This window comes from Terrapene carolina, unplaced genomic scaffold (assembly GCF_002925995.2).
Source record: "Terrapene carolina triunguis isolate 2854851 unplaced genomic scaffold, T_m_triunguis-2.0 Scaffold131, whole genome shotgun sequence".
In the NCBI taxonomy this organism is placed as follows: domain Eukaryota; kingdom Metazoa; phylum Chordata; order Testudines; family Emydidae; genus Terrapene; species Terrapene triunguis.
In genome coordinates, this window is record NW_020664482.1 from 13661475 (window position 1) to 13687673 (window position 26199).

Here is a 26199-nt window from a genome sequence, read left to right on the forward strand (position 1 = left end):
TCATTTAGCAGTAGTAATCTCAGCAAGATTGACACCTGTGAAGTTGTTTTAAGGTTTATGTCATCTGTAGGCTGAAGCCATAAAAGGATTACATGATGATGCATATTTGACCAGGTCTGATATTTTAGCCAGTAGAGGGCAGTAGCAGTGCATTCACATTGTGTGATGACAGCATATTGCTACAGGGATTGTATGTCTATGGTTGTTTTCATTTTGTTGGGCCCCATCCCCAGAGCAGAGAGAAGACAGAAAGGGATGGTGAGGACCTAAGAGTTTTCAGATTTCAACAGCACACTTCTTGCTTCCCTAACCAGGAGAACACGTAAAAGAACAGGGCATTTAGCACAAATGTATTCGCTTAAGTGTTCTCTATAGTACATGATCCATGAGAATGTATTAAGGGTCTGAGTCTACAAGGTGCTGAGTCAGTGGAAGGTGAGGGCACTCATCATCTCACTGGATCATGGCCTAACTCGGTAGATTTTTCTTAGAGTTGACAGATCTTAAGCTGTTAAAATGATCCTGATACTGTCATAATTTCAGATAGAGCCTTTATTTTTTCCCTTCTTTTTGGTATACTTCTATTTTGCCTGTAACACAGTTTGTTTTATTTGTTTCTTCAGCAGATAATTTGTGTAGCAGACTTCCTGTTTTTATTTTCTGCTGGTACATAGTTTCACAAAAGTGCATTTTAGGCAATCTGTTAATTCCTGTGTCATCATACCCTTAAGAATAAATGCTGGTTGTACTGTGGTTGCCTTTGTATCTTTTCCTTTTTACTGCTGTGGAGACTTTTTGTAAACTTTTTCTTTAAAGTCGGTGCTTTATTTATTCCTTCCTCTTTTCTCTCTAAAAGCAGCTGCTATTATTTGCTGTTGGTATCCACTTTTGCTCACATCCATTTACAATAGTTAAGCTCTTAAAAGGATTCTTTAATGGCACTTATATTTTTGCATCTGGGTCTCCTGGAAGAAAATCAAGTGCTCACAGCTGAGTAGCTATTCAAGGTGTTATCTATGATGCCTTGTCAATGACCTGGTATTGGAGAGTCCTTTTTACGAGAAACAGGCTTTAATGATTCTGAACGTTAGCATTTGTGGTAGAAATGAATGTTTCGGAGTAGTACTTTGGAAAGCAATATATCTTCATGTAGAACACCTGGCTTCTTTTATATGTAATTCATTTCCCTTGCATCTTGCTAGGTAAAATGTGTGGAGATTAGGGGTGGCTGAAATATTTTTTTCTCATCTGCCTGGTTTCAGAGATCACCAGCTTCCATTGGACATGGAGAATGGTCCAGCTCTCATATGAGAGCTTAGTTCAGTGTGTGGCATGGGGCAGCGTGCAGGGGACGGCAATGTTGCTGCCTAAGCTATGGCTATTCAGATGATAAAGGCTGGACACAGTCTCCTGAGATGTCAGTTGGCACCTTTCATGAGCACCAAATTCACTAAAGCATTCTTCTAATGTTAAATATTGGTAATGGGTTTTGTTTTACACTTTTAAGCAACCAAACAGCTTTATAAACAAGTCTTTGTAAAAAGGAATGCACTTTGACAACCTCCCCTGCCCCAGCTAAGCCATCTTCCCATTCAAACAGCCACTTTTTATTGCTAAACACCTTGCCAAAGGAAATGTCCCCTTTGTTCCTTAAATGTGACTTACCATGACCACCTGAAAAGAATTATACCTCCCTGAGACCCAGGCTTCCTGCACCGGTAACTTGTTGAAGGTCTGATGTCTCATGACCCTGTGGGGTGTGAAACTGGAGTTTTATGCCCGTGGCAAGGGGGGATTACTGGATTTCCAAAGGGATAAATAGCACGTACCAATTGGCTCCCCTTAGTTGTGGGATGGTGGCTGGTGTTGGGCTATCTGGCTTACCCTTGAAGATACTGGTTAAAAGATATATGAGTAAAGAATCTCTGTCCCATTGTCATTAGCTACTTCTGCTGAAATGAAACTCTATAGCCAGACTGTAGTATTAGTCTGAATGAATACTGATATCTAATGAATATACTCCTTTATTTTGTTACTTTCTCAGAGCAGCCACATTCGTTCATTGCCAGTCTGGATGCTACTAACCGTGCTGGTAACATAGATTAGGAACATAAAGAGCTCACCCCGACCCATCAACTCTGGTAGGAGATGAAGGAGCTCAACAGCTCACAAGTGGGCGTGGGACTGGTGCTGAAATTTGGTTTTACTTAAAATGAGCTGCATAACTATGAGCCAAGGAAATACAAGGGGTGTAAGATGTACCCGATTTATTGCCCAGCTCTGCTCCCATGGTTGAAAGTCTTGTAACTGTTTTGTCATTGGTTAGTTTTGCCAACATAAAAATAATTTAAAAAAACCTCTGCCCTTTAGAGGATTTATTTCATATGTATGATATAATGTTGGGAAATAGAAATACAGCTGCCAAGTATGCAGTGTAGCTCAGAGATAAAGGGCTTGCCTATCTTGAGACCTCCTCCTCTCTCCAGGATAGTCCCTGGAGGCTGAGATTAGCTGGGATGTTTGAGTTGACAATCTCTGCATTAAACATTGGGGGCTGAAGGCAGGTGGGCTCAGAGCAGGGGGCTTTCTACTCTGGAACTTGTTACTTTCCTTGGGCTAACACTGAACACTTCGCAACCAGAACTGCAATTTTCCTTTTCTCCGCTGACCCCTCCCATTAATTATATAACACTGCTTCATGGTGGTTTCAGATTGTAACAGTTCTGTCTTTTTGTTTGTTAGTTTGTTCACAGTTTTCTAGAGGAGTTTATGCCATCTTTGGATTCTATGACCAGATGTCCATGAACACACTGACATCATTTTGTGGAGCTCTGCACACGTCCTTTGTCACACCCAGCTTCCCAACAGATGCAGATGTGCAGTTTGTCATTCAGATGCGGCCAGCGTTAAAAGGAGCCATCCTGAGCCTTCTGACTCATTACAAATGGGAAAAGTTTGTATACCTCTACGATACAGAAAGAGGTAAGAACCATCCTTTTAGGAGGCTTTCTATTATCTAACTTGCTGGAAGTATTAATGTAACCAATGTCAGGCAATGCATCCCTGGTTGCTTTTGAACACAAATCGTTCTTTCTGAGTGATTGTCCTAGAAAACAAAAGGTTCAAATATGTTTGCAGGAGGAATAACTTAATGCTGTAAGCATTAGTTTTGGAATACCAGCGTTCCCTGGAACCAAAGGTTTAAATTCTGGTAGGGTTGCTGACTCCTTCCAATGTAGAGAAGGTAAACACCATGCAGTTTATTGTTACACAAGACCTGTTACACAATAAACACATAATGCACCACAGCCCACTTCTTCGGATGCATAGAATGGAACATATATTGAGGAGATATATATACATGTATGTTCCAACCTACATGTGTATATATATCTCCTCAATATATGTTCCATTCTATGCATCCGAAGAAGTGGGCTGTAGCCCATGAAAGCTTATGCTCAAATAAATTTGTTAGTCTCTAAGGTGCCACAAGTACTTCTGTTCTTTTTGCGGATACAGACTAACATGGCTGCTACTCTGAAACCTGACATAATGCACTGGTATTGAAGATCCCATAGTGCTTTTCATAACTATGTGCTTGTGCCCTGAAATTGGACAAAAGTAATGCATGTTTTCCCACTTGGCTGCCACACTACACCCCAGAGGGGGCTGCACTTCAGTGCCGTGGTAAGCATATAATTGATGAAATGTTTTGAGGTTTTTGGGATGAAAAGTACTGCACAGATGTGTAGCATAGAGTGTCAGCGAGTAACTGGACATGTATATGGATAACAAGAATATCTGGAGTTATGATAGCTAATACTAAAAATAAAATGGAAGGGATATTAAACCTCATGCTTAAGGTCGTAAATCAGCCTTTAACTTTTATGAATTAGGATGAGATTGTTTCAGGGGGGTGGGAGCAGATTATCCCACATCTATCTGTTGTAGGGGTTTCTCTGAAATATCTGATGTTGGCCATTGATAAGATACTGAATTAAATGAGCCACAGGTCTGATTCAGTACAGGAATTCCTGTGTAACATTTTATTGTAATGAACTAGTAATGTGTATGTGTACCACTGCCCTCCTTTGCATAGATTCAGAACAGATAACTGTGGGCCCTATGCCCTACATGGCTCATGGAGATTCTCCTTTAGTTTAAATAGTAGGGGATGTCACTTTTGGAGCAAAAGGATCTGGGTTCCATCGTTGCCATGAAGTTCTGAGGGGCTTGGTGTACAGCAGAGTGACAAAGGTCAAGTCCCAAGAGGCCACATTTGACCTGTTATTACTAAATGGATTTGTGCAAAGTTTTTTCATGATGTTTGGTGCAGCTAAAGGTTGGGCAGACATTTTGTGTAGACCAACATTTTAAAAACATGGGACTGAACGTGCGGAGAGACAGAAGAGCGCTGATAGATTTTGGGAAGCATAGATCATGGTAAAGTTGAAATGTACTACTAATCTGTGAGATCAAGTAGAAATACATGGGGAATTCAAGAATTCTCTGCAGTTGAGAATGCTGGTAGTTTTAAAACTTTTGAGACGCACTGCACAAACTTCTATGTCTCTGATTTAATTCAGTATATGAAACTACCATGTGTATTTTTAGTTGAACTCTAAGGTGACCATAATGTCTTTTATCTAAGAACCAAATGAACAATATCAACAAATGATCATTACAAAATGGTATTTAATATTTTCTAGGGTAAAGTGACCTGAAAGAATTAAGATGAACATGTTTTACTGAGAGAAAGAAACACATTATTGCTCCAAGTTCATGATTAGCAATGATTGAAAGCCAAAAGGTTTGGGGATTTGATTTAGTTTGGAAAATCATCCATATGTGTGGAGCCTTCTCTAAACCTTTTTGCTATACTGTGAAAAGGTGTGTATTTTAACATGTTAATGTGTAAAATTCTAGTGAATACAAGGCAAATTGTTGTTTTAACATGAGTTGGCTGGTCATGGTAAACTGTAGGGGAGGTTCTGAGGTTTACCTTGACCAGCAAACACACGTTAAAACTACAACTTACCTTGTCTTTGCAGAGATTTTAAACATGTTAAAAACACACCTTTTTCCTAGTGAAAACGAGGCCTAGGAGTCTGGGTCCAGCTCTGTTATGCTTTCCCCCTACAGTTGTCATGTTGAACCCAGCTCTCTGCCTCTTCATTTATATCCTCTTAATAGATCCTTACAGTTGTTTTTGACAATCCCATTATGAGCCCAGCAGTCCCGGCTAGCGTGGATTTCATATTTCATGTACCTTGGTGGTATGCACATGAAAGCATGTGGGAAATTTGAATTCAAGGACAGCAAAAGGCCAGTGAAGAGCCTACGGGAGTTATTGGAGTATCGGGGGTGCTCTTCCAAGATGAAGGAAGACTCTGTGTCTTTGGTTAGCTTGTATGGATGGAAGAGATGTTAGTACTTATTGGAGGATTGCAGGGTTGGCAGAGTAGGCAAAGAGAAATCCTTCTCTCACTGAATCTGGGCCTGGGGAAAGGTTTTGGTTGGTTCTGGTGTGTGGCGAGACCAAAGCCTGGGATTGTTCTTTCTTTGCCTTCTATTACGTATGTCCTCAGCCACCCTTGTTAGATAAAGTATCAACTTCATGTTCAAACAGGAACCAAAACACTTTGATCCTGTGTGTTTAGTCTAGTGAAAACAACCTCAGTGTTTGTATCATTGTTATTGACGTTAAAATTACTGTATTTTTTAAAAAAACATGAGAGTAAATTAGAAGCAGGTCATTATCCAATGAGAAGTTGACATTAAATACCATCGCCTGATGAGCTGACAGCACCTGAAATATTTGGCTGTTTCAGAAGCCTGCCTAATCTATTGTGATGGGTCTTCAAATAAGAGAGCATCTCAAGAGCCTGAACAATTATAATGGTGAATGGCTGCTTGCACCGGGTAGTGAATGAAAGACTTACCTATGCCTGTGCTGAGATTCCATTGAAAATGAAAACATTGGAGCTGTCATACTTTTTCATAATTTATACCATAGATCATCAACTGCTTTGGGACATAAATACGATAGAGAGAAAATGTTGAGCAATTTGCTGTCAGTTCCTGAAATAAATTATCATTTAAATACCTCCTCTCTATAAAGGTTATTATCTTACTGGCTTGTTCTTAGAATTGGACTACCTGCGAGAAATCACAATACATTAAGCTATTCCTTCATATGTTTAATATTAGTTACTGAGCAAATTGTTCTTGCGGGTAGTTTTACTGTATTCTGCTGAAGCAAGACACTGCTAGCTATTAAGCTTTGCATTTACTATTAATAAATACTGTAGCATATTACAGATGTCAGACAAAACTGAAGAAGCCTACCTGTGATTTTATGTCATTTACTGAACTACTTCAAGCTAAGCCTCTGAGAGTCAGCTTTCCTATGAAACTGTTTTCCTTAAGCAGTGATTTTTTTTTCTTCTTCACCCCACAGTATAATCATATAGTTAACCCTTTGACATCAATAGACATGACATCATGATTTCATGTCTCTTGTGATGCAGAGAACAAAGATGCATCCTAAACAGAGTAAAGTTGAGAAATACAATAAAATAGACAGACAGTAATGCTTCTAATTCTGCAAGTAATTGTGTGTGCATTTCATAGCATTTAGACACCTAATTACCTTATTTATTTTCTGAGGTGGCTAAGTGCTATCAATTGCACCCACAAATATTTACATAATAGATGCAAAATCTGATGCCATTTCTCAAAAGTGGGAGCTATGCTGCTAAATCAGATAACAAAATCTAAGAAAATACAAGGCGCCCAAAATCCTGCAGCAGAAATGAAAACATTTAAAATCTGTCTCAGGATTGATATTGTTAGTGGTTTGACTTATATTGCAGTAAAACCCTTAAATATGAGTGACATTTAAACTCACATGATCTTCTCCTAGTAACAGTTGAAAAAAATTATGCTTTATGGGAAGTCATGGTACATTAGAAAAAATCTGTTAAGGGGGGAAAAAAAGACAATCAGCAATGGATAGTAAAGGAAATGTGTCAGAATATTCATTCTATGCCAAGTACCTCATTTCCTTCAAAGGGGAAAAGGCAGGGTTAATTTCTGTTTGGATTAACTCAAATCAATGAATCGACACTGTCAGTTGCTGTCCTGCTTTTATATTGCACACAAAATATCTGATTAATTAGCTGGTGCTAAATGCCTCAGTAGGCTTCTCTGCAGTAGAACTAAGGCTAATTAAGATCATGTCAGGATGAAATGATGACAAGGTTACAGGCAGAAAGCCATTCTGAACTCAGATAGCACGCCTCAAGAAAGCCACCTTTATGTATTTCATGTTGAGGATTATTTTTCATTCTAAGCATCATGTTTGTTTCCAGTCTTAGGGCCTGCTTCTCCTCTCAGTTACACTGGCATAAATCAGTAGTTATTCCATTGAAGTCAGTTGGGCTTACACTGGTGTAAAACTAATGTAAGTGAAAGAAGATTCAGGCCTTTGCATTTCAGATTCTCCCTTAATTTCATGTGAGAGCTACATGTCTCTTTTGTTTAATTATACAGCTCATGTTGTGGATTGTATTACTGAAACTTTTGTTTAATCTGAATTTTTAATAGGCTTCTTAACTAATGTTTCATTTTATGTTTTGCGTCAGAATCACTTTTTTTTGTATAGTTGGTTTGTTCTCTAAAAGCCTCCAAATGACACATGCATTTTTGACCTAAGAGCTCACCAGATTTGACACTTAACTATGTAAAAGTATATTTTTAACATAGAGATGGCGCACTCAAAAATTACCATAAACTTTTTTGGCACAAACATATTTATTTATATCATGCAACTCACTCAGAATCAAGTCATACGGAATAACCTATGTACATGTGGGTGTATCCCTTGCTCCCTTCTTTGGAGGACACTGGTCAGCTTAGAATGCAAGCTCTTTGGGGCAGAGACACTGTCTTCCTTTGTTTGTATAGTGCCTTGTAGCACAATGGGGCTGGAATGTTAATAAAATATCTGGTCATACTCAGCGAATTTGCACCCATTTAGACTGAATCTGAATTTCACCCATTTGCTGTTTAAGGTCCAATTTCTGAAGTTAGTAATTTAATTAGGTATCTGTGGATGGAATGTCTTGGTAAACAAGCTACTCAATAGCTGTTGTTTCATGCATTTTTAAAAGGTTGGTAGTGGATTTGATCATGGCTAGATAAAGGCACAGGCATTATAGTCCTGTGTCTAGGGCCACAGCTCCTGGAGTCACATGAGATCAGAATCTCCGCTTTCATTTAAAAAATAATTATGTAGCTAACCTTCAATGATGCAAAGAAAAGCTTCAAAATGTGAACCGAGTGTAAGTGATGCCTGAGTCTACAGACAGCCTGAAACAGTAGCTCCAAGAGATGTGATTTGTCTTGTTTATCTTAACTCTGAAACCCGCTGTCATCTCTAAGGTGGGTGGAGCCATGCCTGGAGAAAGACCATAGCATAGAGGTGGAGCCGAGGGCCCCATGTGAGTTGTGTCTAGGGCCATGGATTTTCTTGATTTGGCCTTGGACTCATTTGATGGCTTGAGGCCTGATTCATTACATCTGCAGATGGCCAAGAATAGTTCTTCTGCATACTACTGCATTTACCCAATGAGGCTTGTTATCTACAGTCCATATTCACTGTCAAAGGACAAGTCACTTTTGCAGTAGGTGTTCTTGGAGGAGGAGAACTGAGGACTGCTAAAGGGAGAGGGCTGCAAGAAGCAGGCTCATTGCAGATCACACTTAATTGGCCACACACATAATGCTTCATAATGGAAAGCATGAACATTACTACCATAACAAACTGCAGATAATTGGCTAAGTGCACACAACAACATAGCCAACTCTGCCCAAACCAAGATGGGAAGAGCCAGATTTCAACAATAAGGTGGCCAAATGCTAGTAGATACAAAATGAGCTTATCTGTAGGAACATCACACTGAGGATCTGCTTAGATGAAGTCATTGTGGCAGGTGTTGGGACCAGGTGTCAGCAGAGACACTTGTGCAATATGTTGTGTAGGAAAGCAGATATGCACATGGTATTACTGCAGAGCAGAGGAAGGGTTTTGCACTTCCACACTCAGGCTTCAGGTCAGGAACAAAACAGCACCACAGAAAAGCAGGATGTTGGCAGATCATTGGTGACTCTGTCCAGTCTCCTATTCATATACCTCTGAAGGAAAATGCGAAAGGGCTATGTCACACATGGGTAGCAGGTCACACACTGCTGCCATCTGTCTCACATACTTAGAACGGTATAGCTCAGTGATCAGCTATCATCAAAGTTCCTATGATCTGGACAATTGGAATGATCATAGTCACTTGCCAGGGTGAAGACCAGTACTAGTCAGATATACCTATCGTAGCAATACCACTGCTAACCTTGTACCATTAGGACAGAGAATGTGACACCTGAGACTACCATGCTCCAGCAGAAAAGTTGGCATACGATTTTGCCATTAACTTGCGGGACCATGGCTATGATACATATATTGATGACTGTTCCTAGATATAGGTAGTGCCCTTCATCTTTCTGGTGAGAATTCACAGCCTCTAAACTCACTTAAAAACAAAAACTCCGAACCTTTATATATACACATACCTCCCCAATACAGCTGGGCAGGCAATAGATTTTGAGATTAAAATTTTTTTCCCCCATTCTGAATTGGCATAAAAAGTAAAATCTCCAATGTCCACAAACTGAAAAATCTGATTGGAAAAAAATAGTAAGTTTGGGGGTTTGTTTCAATAATTGTGAAATGTTTTCTTTAAACGTCAACCCTTTAAAAAGATTTTTACTATAATCAGCTTAAATTTACAAACAACAAATTGTTTTGAGCTGGAAAACCTGAAATTTTTCATTTTGAAAATGTCAGAACAAAACATTTGGACAATTTCAAAACTTTTAAAAAAAATATTTCAAGTCAAGAAATTGGTTGAAACTGACGCTTTCCACAAAAAGGTTCGGTTTCAGTGAATCACATTTTCCAGCCAAAAAAGCATTTTAACAAAAAATATTCCCAACCAGCTCAAACCACCAGACAGTGGGTAACACAGGGAGTTAACACACTGGCCTTTCACCTCAGAAAACCTGGATTCAAATACCAGTAATGTCAAGAAGAAAAGAGATATGGTGGTTCCGTGTGAGGATGTGAAAGGTTTATGAGTCTCTGCATAAAACAAGTGGAAGAAGTAATCCAAAACCGAATCACTAAATCCCGCACACTAGCATGCTACAGGGGCAGAGAATTTTCCCTGCTGCTAAACAGCTAATTTCTTAAACTCTGTGGATGACTACAAGCTACCATATAACCTTTTTCCATGTAAGGCCATTTGCATTCTCTGTCTTGCATCAAAGAAAACTAATTGCAGTGTTTGAATTGTCAAGGGAATTCACAACAGTTGCAGGAACTGGTGAATTTCCAGGTGTCAGACAACAGCTCTACTGTTTGTTTCATCAGAGTGGTCTTTCCTCAATGCCTTGGATGTTATTCCTCCAACCAAAATATTGGGCTGAATGCATTATATGTGGGAATCACAACACTGCCTAGAGCCAAATATAATTTTCTCTCTATTAATCACAGGACTTTTTTCATTTAAAAAATGTCACTACTTATAGGCTGCAAATATGTTCGAGTCTTCTTTCATTCTTGTCACTTTGCTTATATGTGTAAGGGTTGATGCAATGTGTTTTGCTTACACTTTCAAGATTCCTAATGGATTGAGATTCTTTACGTTGTCTTCTGGTAAATATCAGTTTGTGGGAAAGAATAATGGAACATACACCATATGCCTGAAAAACTATAAAACATCTAGGGCTCTATAACAGGAAAGAATTACTGCTAACCTTGTCTGATTCTTTTTGAGGTTTATGGCTCTACTGCTGGAGTATTTTGGATACCAGCCCAGAATACTGTGCATGACATTAGGACATTATATATCTCTAGCATTTAGATCGCCATTCTGAGGGCCATCTCGTTTTCTCCTTTCACTTGCACAGAGCGGAAAAAAGGAGAAGAAATCTTGGTGGGATAATGAGGCTCAGGGAGTTGTGAGCAGAGGTTAGAGCTCTGTGTGGATGATCCATAGAATCAGATGTCAGGATGGCTTGGAGAGCCATACCTCCTCATATCTAAAGTTTCAGGACCTACTGATGAGTTGGCAGTTCAGCAAACTGCAACTTGCAATTTTGCCCCTCTTACATGTTTTTCCCTGGAATTATGTTTTGATGCTCACTGTCTGATAAAGAGCGTAATTTTGTGTAAGAAATTGAAATGATTGTTTTCGCACTTTGCTACAATACAGAACACAATGTAAATCCGGTGGTCTGGAATCTGTTAATTAGAGTTAAAGAAAAGTCACATTCCATGCAGTTAAGTGTAATAAGAAAATGATCACTTTCTGTCTGATGGAATATTATGCCTTGAATTTGCCTGCAATGCCTAGTGTTTGGTTTCAAGCAATTTTAGGATACAGCACAGGCAATTTCACCTAACTAAGAGGCAGATACTGACACCTGAGTAGACCCAATGACTTCAACAGGACTGTGCACAGAGGAAGGTACTGCTCAATGAGTCTGCCAGAATCTTGCCCTAAGCTGACCTATTCTGTTTCATAGGCCACAGGATAGTTTTGTCTTTCCTGCCTGTGTGCCTTAGGTAATAATCTCAATATGAGATAATCTAAGTCTCTTTGGCATTCGGGTTCCTGGGAAAGCTCTTGTGATGCTGTTCCGGACAAACGGTGGGTCCCCCAGCTAGACTTTATGTTGGCTACAGTGAGGATGGACTTGAGAGCTTTAAGCAGTTTTCTCCTGGTGCTTCACATTAGCTGCTGTTTGATTAGCTAACCCCGGTAGTCACTTAAAACTTTTTCTCTAGGATCAGCCAAACAAGTGAACCAAACCCTTAACGAAAGGGACAGAACAACTTTGACAGTCACCCAGCAAGGGATGTGTCATATTGGTGCGGTTAAAGCCCAAGAGCATCCAGAGCTCCCTGGTGTTCTGTAGAGCATTGTGGTGTTGTGTGTCTCTGCACATTTTAGATAAACATGCTGTGCTCAGTTTGGTGTTGAGATGCCCAGGTAAAGTCCCCGTGCATCCCCTGAGGCACTTTGACCGTGCACTGCTGCCAGTGACATTTTCCAGCAAAGGGTAAAATAACTGCAAATGCACAACAGATCTGCATCCTCATGGAGCTCCTGTGCATGAACAAGTGCTCCAGCCTATTCGTGAAGAAGGGCAGGGGAGCCAGAGCAGGGATGTGGGCGTAACAGAGCCCAATATTGCTATTGCAGATCCTAGTCTGCAATAGGATGATAACTTTCACTCTCCCCTGCACAGCTAAGGGACAGATTGTGATAGGTCCCATTCAACATGACTAAGGCTAAGTGTATGAGTGGTCCCACTGAAGTTGCGAGCAGAGTGCTGAAAATAATGGATTTTTTGGTATACTGTCAGTCCCCAAAAAAATCAGGGGAAAAAATCATTTCAGGACAACCCAAAACGAGACTCTTTTGGCATGTTCAGGGAACCAAAAACTTAATGCATTAAAAGTTTCAGATCAAACTAAATTTTTCATTCAACTCAAAATGAAACATCATCTCAATTTTCAGCCTTTTATAACTTTTTAAAAATGAAATTGAAGGAATTTTTTACACAAAAAGTTGGTTCGACTAAAAAACCCAAAAGATTTCATTTTGAAAAAGTCAAAACAAAACATTTTGATTTTTTTAAAATTTCTTCTAAAGCAATTTGACAAAATTGCCATGAATTCTCAATGTTTCTGCTGACCCAGATCTGCATTTTTGGCCCCCCCAAAAAAGTTTTGAAGAAAAAATTTAGCCCAGCTCCTGTCATGAATAAGAGCATCACAATCTGGCCCTAGGTGTTTGGGGTTTCTCTTTTCCAAATTAATGTGAACTCTGAGTTTTTGAAAATGAGTTTGACAAAATATGCTGGGGTACAGATCACAAATAGGGAAAAAGACCAGGGGAAATGAAATACACAACCCAAAACCACTATATGCACTACTCAGCACCCTAAATCAAGCTCTAGGAAGCATAAACTGACATCATGAATGTAGTATATGGTAAGCAGGAGAAAATAGCTCTGGCACTGTAGGCTCATGATATAATTCTAAAGTCAGAGAGTCGTGCTTTTATAATCTGATTCTCGTTTAAATACATGTCCCTTAAATATTTATCACTTTATGAATATGCATGTTTTATCTAGTCTCACTGAATAAGGTATAGCACATCTAATTTTTATATTGTGTGTATATATAAATAATTTAAATAAAGGACTCTTTGTTCTTTGTTGATTTTATATGTGTTTCAGCAGGGTTCAAAATAACAAACTCTCGCATTTCCAGGAGAAATCTAAACTCAGATTTGCCCCATTTAAGACAATCTGAAATGCCTCTATAGTAAACCCCTGCCCTGCCCTTTTCCTTCTCCGGGAGTGATTATGGCACTTTTGTTTTAAATGGTCCCTCTGAAAATTCTGAACTGTGTGTTTCCAATATCAAACATTCCCGAAAGCGAAAAAAAAGTGGTACTCAAAATGAATCATGTCTTGACGACAACAAGCTGAACCTCTAATCCCCAAACCCTCCAGTCTGTGTAAGTGCTTTCCCTACTGGTGCGTGTATGTGGAATAGGACTCAGGAAGTGCTTATTCAGTTCACCTGTACAGTGGTATCCCATAGAAATCTGACAAAGCAATAATTTGAGCTTTAATACAACAAAGTTCAACATAGTTCCACATCATTAATACAAGGTAGATATTTTACCACTATTCTCTGAAGCCAAAATCGAAATCTGCATGTGACTGCTGATTGTAACCACTGCAGAAATAATTTGAGGTCCCGGTGAAACATGTGAATTTCACACACGCACATAACCACACACACACCCCTCAGAGTTATGAACACCAGAGTTATGAACTGACCGGTCAAGCACACACCTCATTTGGAAATGGAAGTATGTAATCAGGCAGCGGCAGAGACAAATAAAAAAAGCAAGTACAGTACTGTCTTAAACATAAACAACTAAAAAATAAAGGGAAAGTTTTAAAAAAAAAAGATTTGACAAGGTAAGGAAACTTTCTGTGCTTATTTGATTTAAATTAAGATGGTTAAAAGCAACATTTTCCTTCTGCATAGTAAAGTTTCAAAGCTGTATTACATCAATGTTCAGTTGTAAAGTTTTGAAACAACCACCATAACCTTTTGTTCAGAATTATGAACATTTCAGAGTTATACAACAACCAATAAGCACACACACACACAAAGTGCTGTAGAACCAATAGGAAGAAAGTGAATCAGTGCAAACTAGTATATGACTGTAGCTGCTTCATTTCACATATCAAAGTTTGAGGCTTGATGCTATTAAAAAGGAATAAAATGTAGGCTGTTAAATTCTGATTCTTTTCCTATGTTGAATGGACCCCCCTCCAATACCCGTTGTAGTCAGTGGGAATCTTTCTATTAACAACAGAAGTTGAATCAGGCCCTATATGCATTGAGGGCTCTGTCTTGCAAGTTGCTAAGCAATCTGGCCCCTGCTCAGGAAAGCACAGAGGCACATGCTTAGCTCTATTCACATGAGCAGTCCACTGACTTCAGTGGGACTATTTCCATGCTTAAATGCTTTGTTTGAGCCCCAAGTGGCCAGCACTTTGGCAGGATTGAGCCCAGTATGAAGCAGGCACCTAATATGTATCAGCAATGACATATATGTTCAGCTTTCTCAGCATATTAAAAATTAATGTATATTTCATTGAAACTATGCTTTCCAGTTAACAATTGACTTCCCAAAGGATTTTGATATTTTTTTAATGGTCTCCCTACATTTTTAAGTGGTTGTGAAGGAAATAAATGTGTTGTTTTAAGATTTCTTTTAAACTTGCATGCTATATCACCCTAGTTTGCATATGGATTGAGTGTTTGCTCTTCTCTATGTACTCTCTTTCATTCATCAATGGTTAACTTGCATCCTGGCCAAAGGGTTTCAGTGTGGGACCACAAGGTTCTGTGGCACTGCAAAGATCCCCTAAATAAGGAAACTTACTGAGTTATTTCAATACCACAGTTTGCAAATGCTGACTTCATAACTGTGTGTGTATATTATACAATAGAGAGAGACAACAGGGCAGATCTTCAGCTGGTGTCAAATGTCAGAGCTCCCTTAATGGAGCTATGACAGTTGACACCAGCTGAAGATCTGCCCGTAGGTGCTGGAACTAAGGGTGTTGGGGGTGCTGCTGCACCCCCTGGCTTGAAGTGGTTTCCATTATATACAGGGTTTATAGTTTGGTTCAATGGCTCTCAGCACCCCCACTATACATATTGTTCCAGCACCCCGGGATCTGCCCTGGAGAAAATACATTGTGGTGTGATTTTAATGGGATTGAATTTGGGATGGCCATAATATTTGCGAGTGTTGATGCTACCAAACGAGCACCAATAAAACTTTTGGACCCTCCAAGAAATATAGATCAAAAGGAATGTCTGAACTACATCAAGAAGTCAGATCGTTCTCATTTGATAGACTGACCCCAGGCTCTCCTTGCTTTCAGTTCAAGTAGGTAGTGGCACCTTCTTTTGTTGCTTCAGCAGAAGTTCAAATCTCCTGTGATCCAGGAGTGCGTACAGTACTGGATGAATGAAGCATTAGGTTTTGGGATTATAAAAAACACTTTGCACTTCTTATGCACTTTCCATCTGATGACCTCAAAGCACCTAACGAAAAATAATGAATTAAGCTACACAATACCCCTGTGAGGCAGGCAAGTACTATTATCCCTGTTTTTCGGATGGAGAAACTGAGGCACAGACTGATTAAGTCCCCTATCTGCTGCCTTTTTAAAATCAGTGGAAGTACTCCCATTGAGATCAAGCCTTAAATGTCTAGTCCAATGTCACACTGGAAGTCTGTGACAAGGCCATTAATAAAAGCCCGGCTCTTCCCATTCCTAGCTCTGCTTTCAACACCAAACCATGCTTCTTCCCTTAAATTTTACTTTCCAGTTCCCTTATCTCGGAAACAAATGAGTCTCTTTGAAGGGACTCTTAATTGATTACTGAACGGGCTGTGCATGCAGGGTACTAATTAAATTGTATTTGTGGTACAATTTATACAGAGGAATCCAACAGCTACGATTTCAGTGATTCCTTGTTTCAACACAGGAATGGGTGAGTTCTATGTGACTTTGTCCTTTTAGAGAAACAACCTGGGTGACGTAATATCTTTTATTGTCTCTCTCACCAACAGAAGCTGGTCCAATGAAATATATTATCTCACCCACCTCCTCTCTCTAATACCCTGGGACTGATACCGCTACAATACCACTTTGTCCTTTTCGATGCAGTTGGGTCTTTCAAACTTCAACAATTGAATAAACTAATTTCTCTCACTGGTGTAATTATCCATGTCCCATTTTCCAGAAATTATTGTCTTATTGAGCATAAAGATGACTCAGATGGTTTATAGAAAATAAATAAATGTGAATACAGACCAGACAAGCCTCATTAGGGAAGGGAGGAAGCTACCTCAGATTGCATTAATTTTAAGGTAGTTTTTAAAGCATTTTCCTCCTGTGAATATGGGTTTAGCTCTGTGTTCTCAAGAGACATTTAAAAATCTCACTTATACCTTTTTTAAAGTCTCCCTCATGCAGATTCATCAGCTTGACAGCACTGTGAATATGCATTTCTGGAGCTATATCCCACTGTATTCTACTGTGGTAAAAAGGAATAATAAATACCACCTTAAAGCAATTCAGTGTTAATCTCTGATGGGACAATGTGAAAAGTTCCCTAACAGGGAATGTAAAATGAGTATGATCTGTATAATGTTTAACACTTAATCACTGATTTGGTTTATTCCACATACAGAGATTTTTCTGGGTGGATCCTTGCCGATGACTAGTGCCCCAAAGAATAGTCATGGGGAGTGAAACTGTGACCTAAATTTCACTTTCGTATTCTCCTGATCCTGGGCCCACTCTGTGCAGGCCCTGTTGACCTGCACTGAGTTGAACAGTTCTGACGTATGCTGGTTGCTAACGTTCCCAACAGACCAAAACTGCAGCCAAGGATCAGCACAGTATAGTGGTTCTCAACCTATTTACCATTGTGGGCTGCATCCACACAATATATTACCTGTATGGCCCTGAGGATGTCACATGGGCTGCCACTGTGTGCTGATTGGGCCACAAGTAGGCCGTGGGTTGAGAACCACTGGCACAGAAGTATCCAGCCAAGCTTTAATCCTACACAGGGAGTTAGGGTAATGTAAGTACCAATTTGCCATCTCTACATCTGCTGGGATGGGCCTCCTGGAGCAAGATACACCAGCATTTTCATCAGATTCTGCAGGCAGTGTGGTTCAAAGTAGACATGCCATAGAATTTGGCTGTGCACAGGTAATGCAGCTGTGCTGATTCTAGCTGGTTAGGATTCATCCCTAGGAAGATGAGGTGCTACTGCTCCGCTTTCTATAGCTTGCCGAGTGTAGTAGCAGGGCATGTGTAAATGGATACTTTCTAATTCAGAAGAGGTGATGAATAGTACAGTTCAGAAGCCAGAATTGAAACTAATGAAAACATAAACTCCAGCTTTTGCTAGCCCCCATGGGGTTGTCTTGTACTAGAATCATACATTTCTGTTAAGCTATCTGAATTGCAATGCCATGTTGGAAGGATAAAACAGTATCTGCCAGTGAAGGTTAACAGAGACCAAATGATAGTTGTTAAGGATTCTTAGGAAGGTTGTCACTGAATATCCCAAAATCTTTAAAATGTCCTTTGCCTTGGAGATATTTCTTTCAATGCTGCTACCCTGAAACCCGATAATATTGATACACCGTGGATTGCTAGCGTAGTTTGCATACTATCCGTGAGAATGATACTTGTGCTATGTTCTAGGCATGTGCTATGTTCTAGGCATGTGTTTATTCAATGTTTTACTCAGTGGGGCTCGTTCTGCTAGCTATCAAGTCATTTTTCCTCTCTCAGTCCATAACCTAAAAGGCCCTCAGAGAAGCAATGATTGAAATTATTTTTTACTACCATTCTAATATCTGCCCAATTGTACTTGAGATTCCCTCTGTGCAGGCCAAGTTTTTCAAGGAGTAGGGACACTCTGCTTCTTAACTGAATCATATTGCCAATCTCTAAGGGCAGATATAAATTGTGTTTGCTTCCCTTTTGCACTAGCACTTAGTTTTCTTGAGCATTTAAATGAGACTCGTTCCTAATTTGATAAGTGGGGACCCAGACTTCGATGCTTTGCTCATCCTTTTTTACAGACCCTGATCATATGTTCGAAAGTTATTCCATATTTTCCTGTCTGCAGCTATCAAATTGCCTTGCTTGAATCTGGCTCCTTTCAGGTTGCCCACTTCTGTCTGTTTTTGTTTGGCCTGATGAAGTGATTAATGCTTCACCACTAGTCACTGAAAAACCTATTAAACTCCCTTTATGTTCTGTCCTTGGCATATGATGTAAAACAGTCCCAAAGACATTTGCCACTGACCTGTTCTTGCACCGTCTAGCTCTCGGTTAGCTGAAAGCCTAACCTAAACCTTCCAAGGGCAATTTTAATGCTTTTCTGATGATGCAGAGTTTAAACCTTTCTTTCACAACTGCAGTTGTGTAATGATAGTCTTGCCCAGCGGGGACAATCTGTGACAATAATAATTGAAGAGTTTTTTTCCCTAAAAGCACATTAGAATATTCTAAATGCCTTCTAAAATTGTCAGATAAATATGGGGATTATTATATACACTTTCCAAATGTCTTTCTCAGCTGACTAAAATCAGTGGTCCATGCAGATCACTTCAAAGTCATGTGGTCGCCATCCTTTCAGCAAAACAACAGCTTCTGTGTGGCTTTATAGTTTTACATTGTGTGCCCTTGGGTACTGTTGAGAGTAATGGTGTAATCCCAGAGTTGGCAGTAGGAGGCGTTTGCTAAAGATACCAAGTGGTTTGAATTTAATGCAGGTGCTGAGATTAATACCCAAGAGTACAGTTCTAATAGGTAAACTAAGATGATGGATAAGGCTATGACAAACTCATCTTTCCTCTTTTAGGTTAAACTTTCAACTGCCATTACTGCTAAATCTAAAGTATACAAAAGAAACCACGGTTGTCACACATCTATATGAAATATCAATCCATGGGTCTGATTCCTGGAGAACTTTACATTGATGAGTTTAAGCAAAAATTTCTGTCTAAAAAACTTTTAAATTAAATGTATTTATTTTGCCAGCATTTTATCACACTGGATTACATACTGACACAGCTGCCAGGATGACATGGATGGCTAAAAGTTACATATTTCTTCATCACATAATGTAATTTGCTGCAAAAGCATGTTTCTCATTGGCTTCTTTGGCCTACCAAGAAACGTGTAATTGCAAGTTAGTCTCCTGTTTGTGGGTTTGGGAATTCCTTTTACCATCAAGATAGGGATGCCTTTAAAAAAGAGAGAGTGCGGAAAAGGAAAAGTCAGCCCTCCTGCATTGTATTTCGCTCAGCAAGATGAAACCTTCGATCTGAATACATCAGTGACAGTAATTGCTTGGTAGCAAGGATTGCTTTATTACTTAATAGTAGCATTATCGATCAGCTGTGTTTGTCCATGAACTGACAATGATAACCTCAAATTAGATCAAGTTTTATTAAAGAAATAAAATCTAATTATGGTCTATGCCTGGTTGTAGACAAGCAGCAATAACCTGTGTGAAAGGATAATTATTGCAACAACATTTTTGCAGTTGTTTCTTAAAAAAAAAAACAAAAAAAACCCCACACTTCTTTTGTTTTTGCTGCATGTATTACTTTCTTTAATTTATGAACCTATTCTCTGCCTCCTCCCCCTGCACATGTAACTGGCAAACCCACATATTTTAATGACATTATAATGCCCTAAAGGGAGCTAGATAAGGCGGGGGGGGGAATCTAAGTCTCTATCTGAGAGAAAAAGAGAGAGATTTCAGGGGAGGTATATTGGGGTTGAAAACAAGGATGCATAAGTTATTGCAGCCTCAAGGCAGCAGTAATTTATGCACTGACAGTTTGAGTTTCATGCTCTGCTATTTAAAAAAAAAAGGCATTACAAAGAAACTGCCTCTGATACATTAGTGTATGTGTTCGTTTTAGAGATGCCGTGCATCACAGAGACAGTCTGAACATAAACACTTGAAACATATATATCATTAAATGGCAATTGTCCTATTTCAGAGAAAAGAAAACTAATTATAAAAGGGACGTTTATTTTCCCCAATTTTGTAAGAGTTTGGGTGTCTGGAAGGATGCTCCAGCTCCAATATTGTTTTCCGTATCTTTTTTTTTTTTTTTTTAATGTCTTAAGCTAAGAAATTGTTTTATGTTGAAATATGTTAGTGAAGGTAGAACTGTAGTCCAGGACTTGTGTGTGTGTGTGTGTGTGTGTGTGTGTTGCATTGTCCCAGTTGTCCTCTGTGGCACCATTTTGCTACACTTCTCCAAGAAAGCAACAAAATGGAGGCTAGAAGTTCATTGTATTACCAGCCCTAGAAAAGTCTACCTGTACATAATCCTCACTGACCTAGAGAACCAGATAGGGCTTCTACTTTAATGAGAACCATATGTGTCATACAATAACACTTATAATTATACTGGTGCACCATTTTCTTCCTGGAAAAAATAGAACATGACCATATAGTTTTGCTTTTCCTCTTTAGATGGTATGAGTTTTGCTTGTGGGCCTCGCTTCTATAGCTCCTGTCTGGTCCAGTGAAAGAAACTGTGACTTAGAAAGTTTGAAACAAAAGGAGCTGCATTGAGTTTTCATTAAAAATATATATTGAGCTAAACATATTAACTACAAGTAGCTGTAGGCAGTTCTCATCTAGATTTAATTTCAGTCATCTCTATAGTGACCTTCTTCGGAAACCGGCCACATTGGGCATCACTTAGCATCATCGTTGTCCAATTTACAGTGAAATTAGGATGCTAGCTGCATCCTAGTAGCACTTGAAGAGGTCTCCTCTGAAAGTTCTGTGTAAAATGGTAATAGCAGTAAAAATAATATTGTTAAGTATCAGTTTTAAGAGCTATTTATTTGTCATAGATATGTTCTTGGCTTATGGAATGTTCATTTGCATTTTTCTGCAGATAATGTGTTTTGTGTGTCAGTGGCTTTTTCTGACTAGAGCCCTGGACTCATTTCAAAGTGCTTTAACATATTAAAAAATAGACCACAGGATTTTCAAATCGGCTGCTGAATACACATGCAAAATAAAGCAAGTTACTTTAACTCTGTTTAAAAAAACAGAATGAGTCAGAGCCTCAGCTGGTGTGACTCTTCAGAATTAGCCCCAATGTTATCCATCTAAGGGTATTTAAATTAATTACTCTAGGAAGTTTGCATGCCACAACTATCGCCTAAAACAACAGGATTTAGCAGTGACAGCAAGCAGAAAAAAAAAAATCACTGTGCTCTTAGGGGCAATTATTTTATCTCATGCAAAGCTGATCTTTTTGTGTGTGGTAGATCAATAAAAATGCAGTTATAACTATTTAAATTGGACATTAAGGCATTTTATAAGGATATATTTGCCAGACTTGAAATGGAGTTTTTTGGCTTACAATAGTAAAGTTCAATCTTTTTTATTTTTTTCAATCTCTTCATGTAGAAAGCGATTGCCCTTAATATGCCTTTGCCGAATGCCTTTTAGTGCTTTGCCTTCTCCTCCAATTGCATGTCATAGTCTTGCCTCACCTCCTTTCTGTGACTTTGTACTTTACTCAGTGATAATGTAATGATACATTCCACCATGGAAGTAACAAATGCATATTTTCTCTCCTACATTTTGTGACACATTCAAACGATATGTCGGATATACATTCACATTTGATACTGTATTTGCTCTCTTATGTTCTACACAGTGAGTTGGCTGGCACTGAAATGATGAATATTGCAAGGAGAAAAATGGTGCAGGGATTTAGAAAAAAGGAAAACTTTTTGAATGAAACAATGCACGAGGTCTAGCACAGGGGTAGGCAACCTATGGCACGTGTGCCGAAGGCGGCACGCGAGCTGATTTTCAGTGGCACTCACACTGCCCGGGTCCTGGCCACCAGTCCGGGGGGCTCTGCATTTTAATTTAATTTTAAATGAAGCTTCTTAAACATTTTAAAAACCTTATTTACTTTACATACAACAATAGTTTAGTTATATATTATAGACTTAGAGAAAGAGACCTTCTAAAAACATTAAAATGTATTACCAGCACGCGAAACCTTTAAATCAGAGTGAATAAATGAAGACTCGGCACACCATGTCTGAAAGGTTGCCGACCCCTGGTCTAGCATGTTATTCTCACTGCACTGAAATACTGTCATTAGAATATCCTCCCCCGTCTTTCTATATTTCTGTAGCGGATTGTTTTTCGGAAGTACAGTATGTGAAATGCAGACCCTCCAGCTTCCACCATCACAAGTCTTCCGGAACAACATTCCACTGTTGAGTGAGAGCTTAAATATATTTCTTCTCTCTGGTCCTGATACTTTGCATCTCCTGGTATTTTTGTTTCATTTTATAGGACTTTTCAGTGTGGTTCTGGACAGAAAAAGTGTATATTTTCTGGAGAGGGACTGAATTTGTGGGGCAGGGCATACTGATAAGATACTCCACAGATACACCAAGTGTATGCCTAATGTAACAAACACAAGAGCAAGGCCAGATTTAGGGGCAGGCGACCGCCTGGGGTGCTGGGTTAGCTGGGCGCCAGGCTTGGGGTGCTGTTTTGATGCGGCTCGGCAAAGCAAAGTACTACGCTGTAATAATGGACTGCACTCCCGACATTAGTCACAATGAAAAGATGTAATTTACAGTAAGATTTGTTGACAAAAAGGATGGCCGTATCCAATGTGACAAGATGGTCGATATAGTATGGTGGGTCCTGCGCTTTTCGGGGGGGGGGGGCTAAAATACCACCCCTTACTCCTGCTCTTGGGGCACCGAGGGCCCCACTAGTGGCCCAGGAAGGTGGTAAAGGAGGGAAGCAGGGGAGGGGTCTGGGTTTGCTCCTCACTCTGAGTCCCAGCCCCTCTCAACCCCTGCAGGTTCTTACCCTCTTCCCCCTTGGGTGGGGTACCTTCAGTCCTTAAATGCTGGGGGAGGGAATGTCCCTCCCCTGCTGGGGCAGGGTCTCCCTTACTCTGGTTTTCTGTTCCTCCAAGCTCCAGTCCTCTCTCCTTCCTCCTTCCCCCTGACTGCCTGAAGCAGGGGGTTTTATTAGGTTTCTAACAGGGCCTTAATTGATTACAGGTGCTCCAATTAACCTGTAGCAACCCTCCCTAGTCTACAGGGAACCACGCCTTAATTAACCTAGGGTTTATATACTTCCCTTCTACCACTTCCCACTGCTCCCTGGCCCTCCTGTATCACACCAAGTAAAGGAACATTTTATCTGCTTCCGGTCTGGACTACTCTACTGGAAAAGGCCTAACAGAACTGTTTATGAACATTTTGAATGAGAACAAAATAAAGCTTCAGGATTGCCATGGCCAAGGCCACAACAATGGGGTGAACATGAAGGGAAGAAACAGTGGCATCCAGGAAGGATCCTTGTGCTGAATCCAAGAGCTTTCTTTGTGCCTTGTGGCTGCCATTTCGTCAAGCTGGTTGTATCAGATGCAGCATCATCTTTAGAGTCAATATCTCTCCTCAGAGTACTGCAAAGGATATACGTCCTGTTTTCAGCATCAACTATCAGGTGGAAGATCCTCACGGACAATGTTACAAATCTGACCATGAAGCCGCTAAGTGACATTCGCTGGGAGAGCCGCATTGACAGCATAAGGACAATGAGGTACCAAGTGACTGAGGTTTACAATGCCCTGATGGAACTGGCGCAGTCAATTATAGCCGACGCTAGAATCCGACATGAAGGGCAAAGCCTAGCAAACCAGATCACTGACTTCAAATTTCTGGTCTCAATTGTGGCTTGGCACAGTATCCTGTAAATGTTGTAAACAAGGCATTACAAACTCAGTCGATGAGAAACTGCCTTGATTTCATTATGGCCTACAGAGACAACGGATTTGAAGATGCCATCATTGCTACCAAAGAAAAGGTGAAAAACGTAGGAGGTGAGCCTCTCTTCAAGGAAACTCATATTCACCGGAAGAAGAGACAGTTTGGTTACGAGGGCAGAGAGGAGGTGATGGGAAGCTCAGAAGAAAAATTCAAGAGGGAGTTTTTTGCTCGCTTGTTTACACTGCTCAAGCATCCATCAAAAAAATGTATTGGAGCACCACAAAAAAGACCTGGGTTTTTTTGTATGACCTTAGTAAGCTACCAGCAGACAGGAAAACACTCTGGAACAATTGTACAGATCTTCACTGGATGCTGACACACGGGGACTGTTCGGACATCAGTGATAAAGACCTGTATGTCGAATTGGACAGCATCCATCATATTTTGCCACATGGGAAGCACTCTCCACTCCAAGTTCTCTAATTCATTCATGATGCAGAGTTGAAGGATACTTTTCCGAATGTGTGGATAGCTCAGAGGATTCTGCAGCTTTTCAAAGCTCAGGCTCATTAAAACATATCTTGGATCAATGATGGCTGACGAGAAACTGACATGGGTTGCTATTTTCTTGCTTGAAAATGCCATTGGCCAGTCTTTGGATCTCTCGGGCACTGTGCTTCAGTTCGCGAGGGCAAAGGCGAGAAAAGCGACCATTTGAACGAAAGGTCTAGGGTTAACATTCTAAGGCTGTCAACTAATGTAACATTATTTAATTCTGGTCCTCCCAGTGTTGGTGCACAGTTCAATTTTTTGATGTTAGTACACTTCAGTTATTCTTAAAATTTAAAAAGTTTCTATAAGCTTAGAGGAAATGAATTTTTTTATTTGCTTATATATGGCATGAATAAATACAAATTTACAAATCCTAGAATGCAAATTTAACATCTTATAGGACAGGGATAAATGATGCATGCAAATTGTGCATCAAAGTCGTGAAATGGGCTACAAGTGCAATAAAAAATAAGATATTAAAAAGTTTAACAAATGGAGGGGGGGGCACCATTTGGTCTAGGGCTGGCCCTGAGCAAGAGTTTCTTTTCTTTGTTCTAGAATGGATAGCAGCTACTCTTTCTGTCACCACCATCAAAAGTATTGCTTGTTGCCAAAAAGAAACACAGTAGGATTTAACTTTGATAATCTCCATACTTGGCCATATCAGTTTAATGGTACTAATTCTAAAGTGGGGTCTCCTTTTACTGAAACCCCACTATTGTTACTAGCTAAATTAGCGACAAAGGGTCCTGTGGCACCTTATAGACTAACAGACGTATTGGAGCATAAGCTTTCGTGGGTGAATACTCACTTCCTCAGCTAAATTAGTATATTATCGGCCACACTTTATATTTAGGGTACATTTATATGTAGTTTACATAAAGGTAGTCATAAGAAAATCTGCAGAAGTTATTTATTGATGGTTATAAGCCATGGTTATTAGCAACCTATTGACCTGCTGGGCTCTAACAATTGATTAATAGATATCTTAATAAATGGTTAATCATTTATTAATCCTTTATAAACTTTATTAATGTACTTGTTATATAAAGTGTGACCATTATATCTAGTCTTAATAAAAAATTATTAAACCTTTCTATTGTGACAGTTATAAAGAATATTTTATTCTATGCTCTTCCAGTTCAGAGTGCATTATCCTAAGTGTTTGTGCAGCACCTCACACAATGGAGCTCTGATTTCAGGGCTTTTGGCACTATTGTAATATAAATATTGATAATTCATCATCCCAGTGAGCTTTGTTAATGTTTGTATAAGTGAACAATGCTTTACAAAATTCAGTCATTCAGAATGGGTCTCCGGGAATGTAGTGGGAACTAGTGAGGTTCTGCTCTATGCTTTATATGTTGTTTTTATATTTACCTTGGGACAGGTTATCATTCTTCAGATATCATCATCTGTGTATGTGTTTGAAATGCAGCTGGTTTGAGACAATACTCTAAAAACGTAGTGCAAATTATTTGAGGGGAGCAAATTCTTAGCACTGGGCCAGTCTAATGAGCTCTCTACCATTAGGTTCCTCTCAGGCTCTAGAACCAACAGATCAAAGTGGATGAGTTAAGTATGGGA

The 26199-nt window shown here is 39.6% G+C and overlaps 1 protein-coding gene across 1 annotated transcript in view; it reads left to right on the top strand.

Annotated features, from left to right (window-relative positions):
- Positions 1–26199, top strand: part of GRIA3 (glutamate ionotropic receptor AMPA type subunit 3) — a 212123-nt gene that overhangs the window by 38883 nt on the left and 147041 nt on the right. The window contains exon 3 of the mRNA XM_024195460.1: positions 2743–2982. Within this exon, the coding sequence (XP_024051228.1) occupies positions 2743–2982 (240 nt within the window). The remainder of the gene's footprint in view (positions 1–2742; positions 2983–26199) is intronic.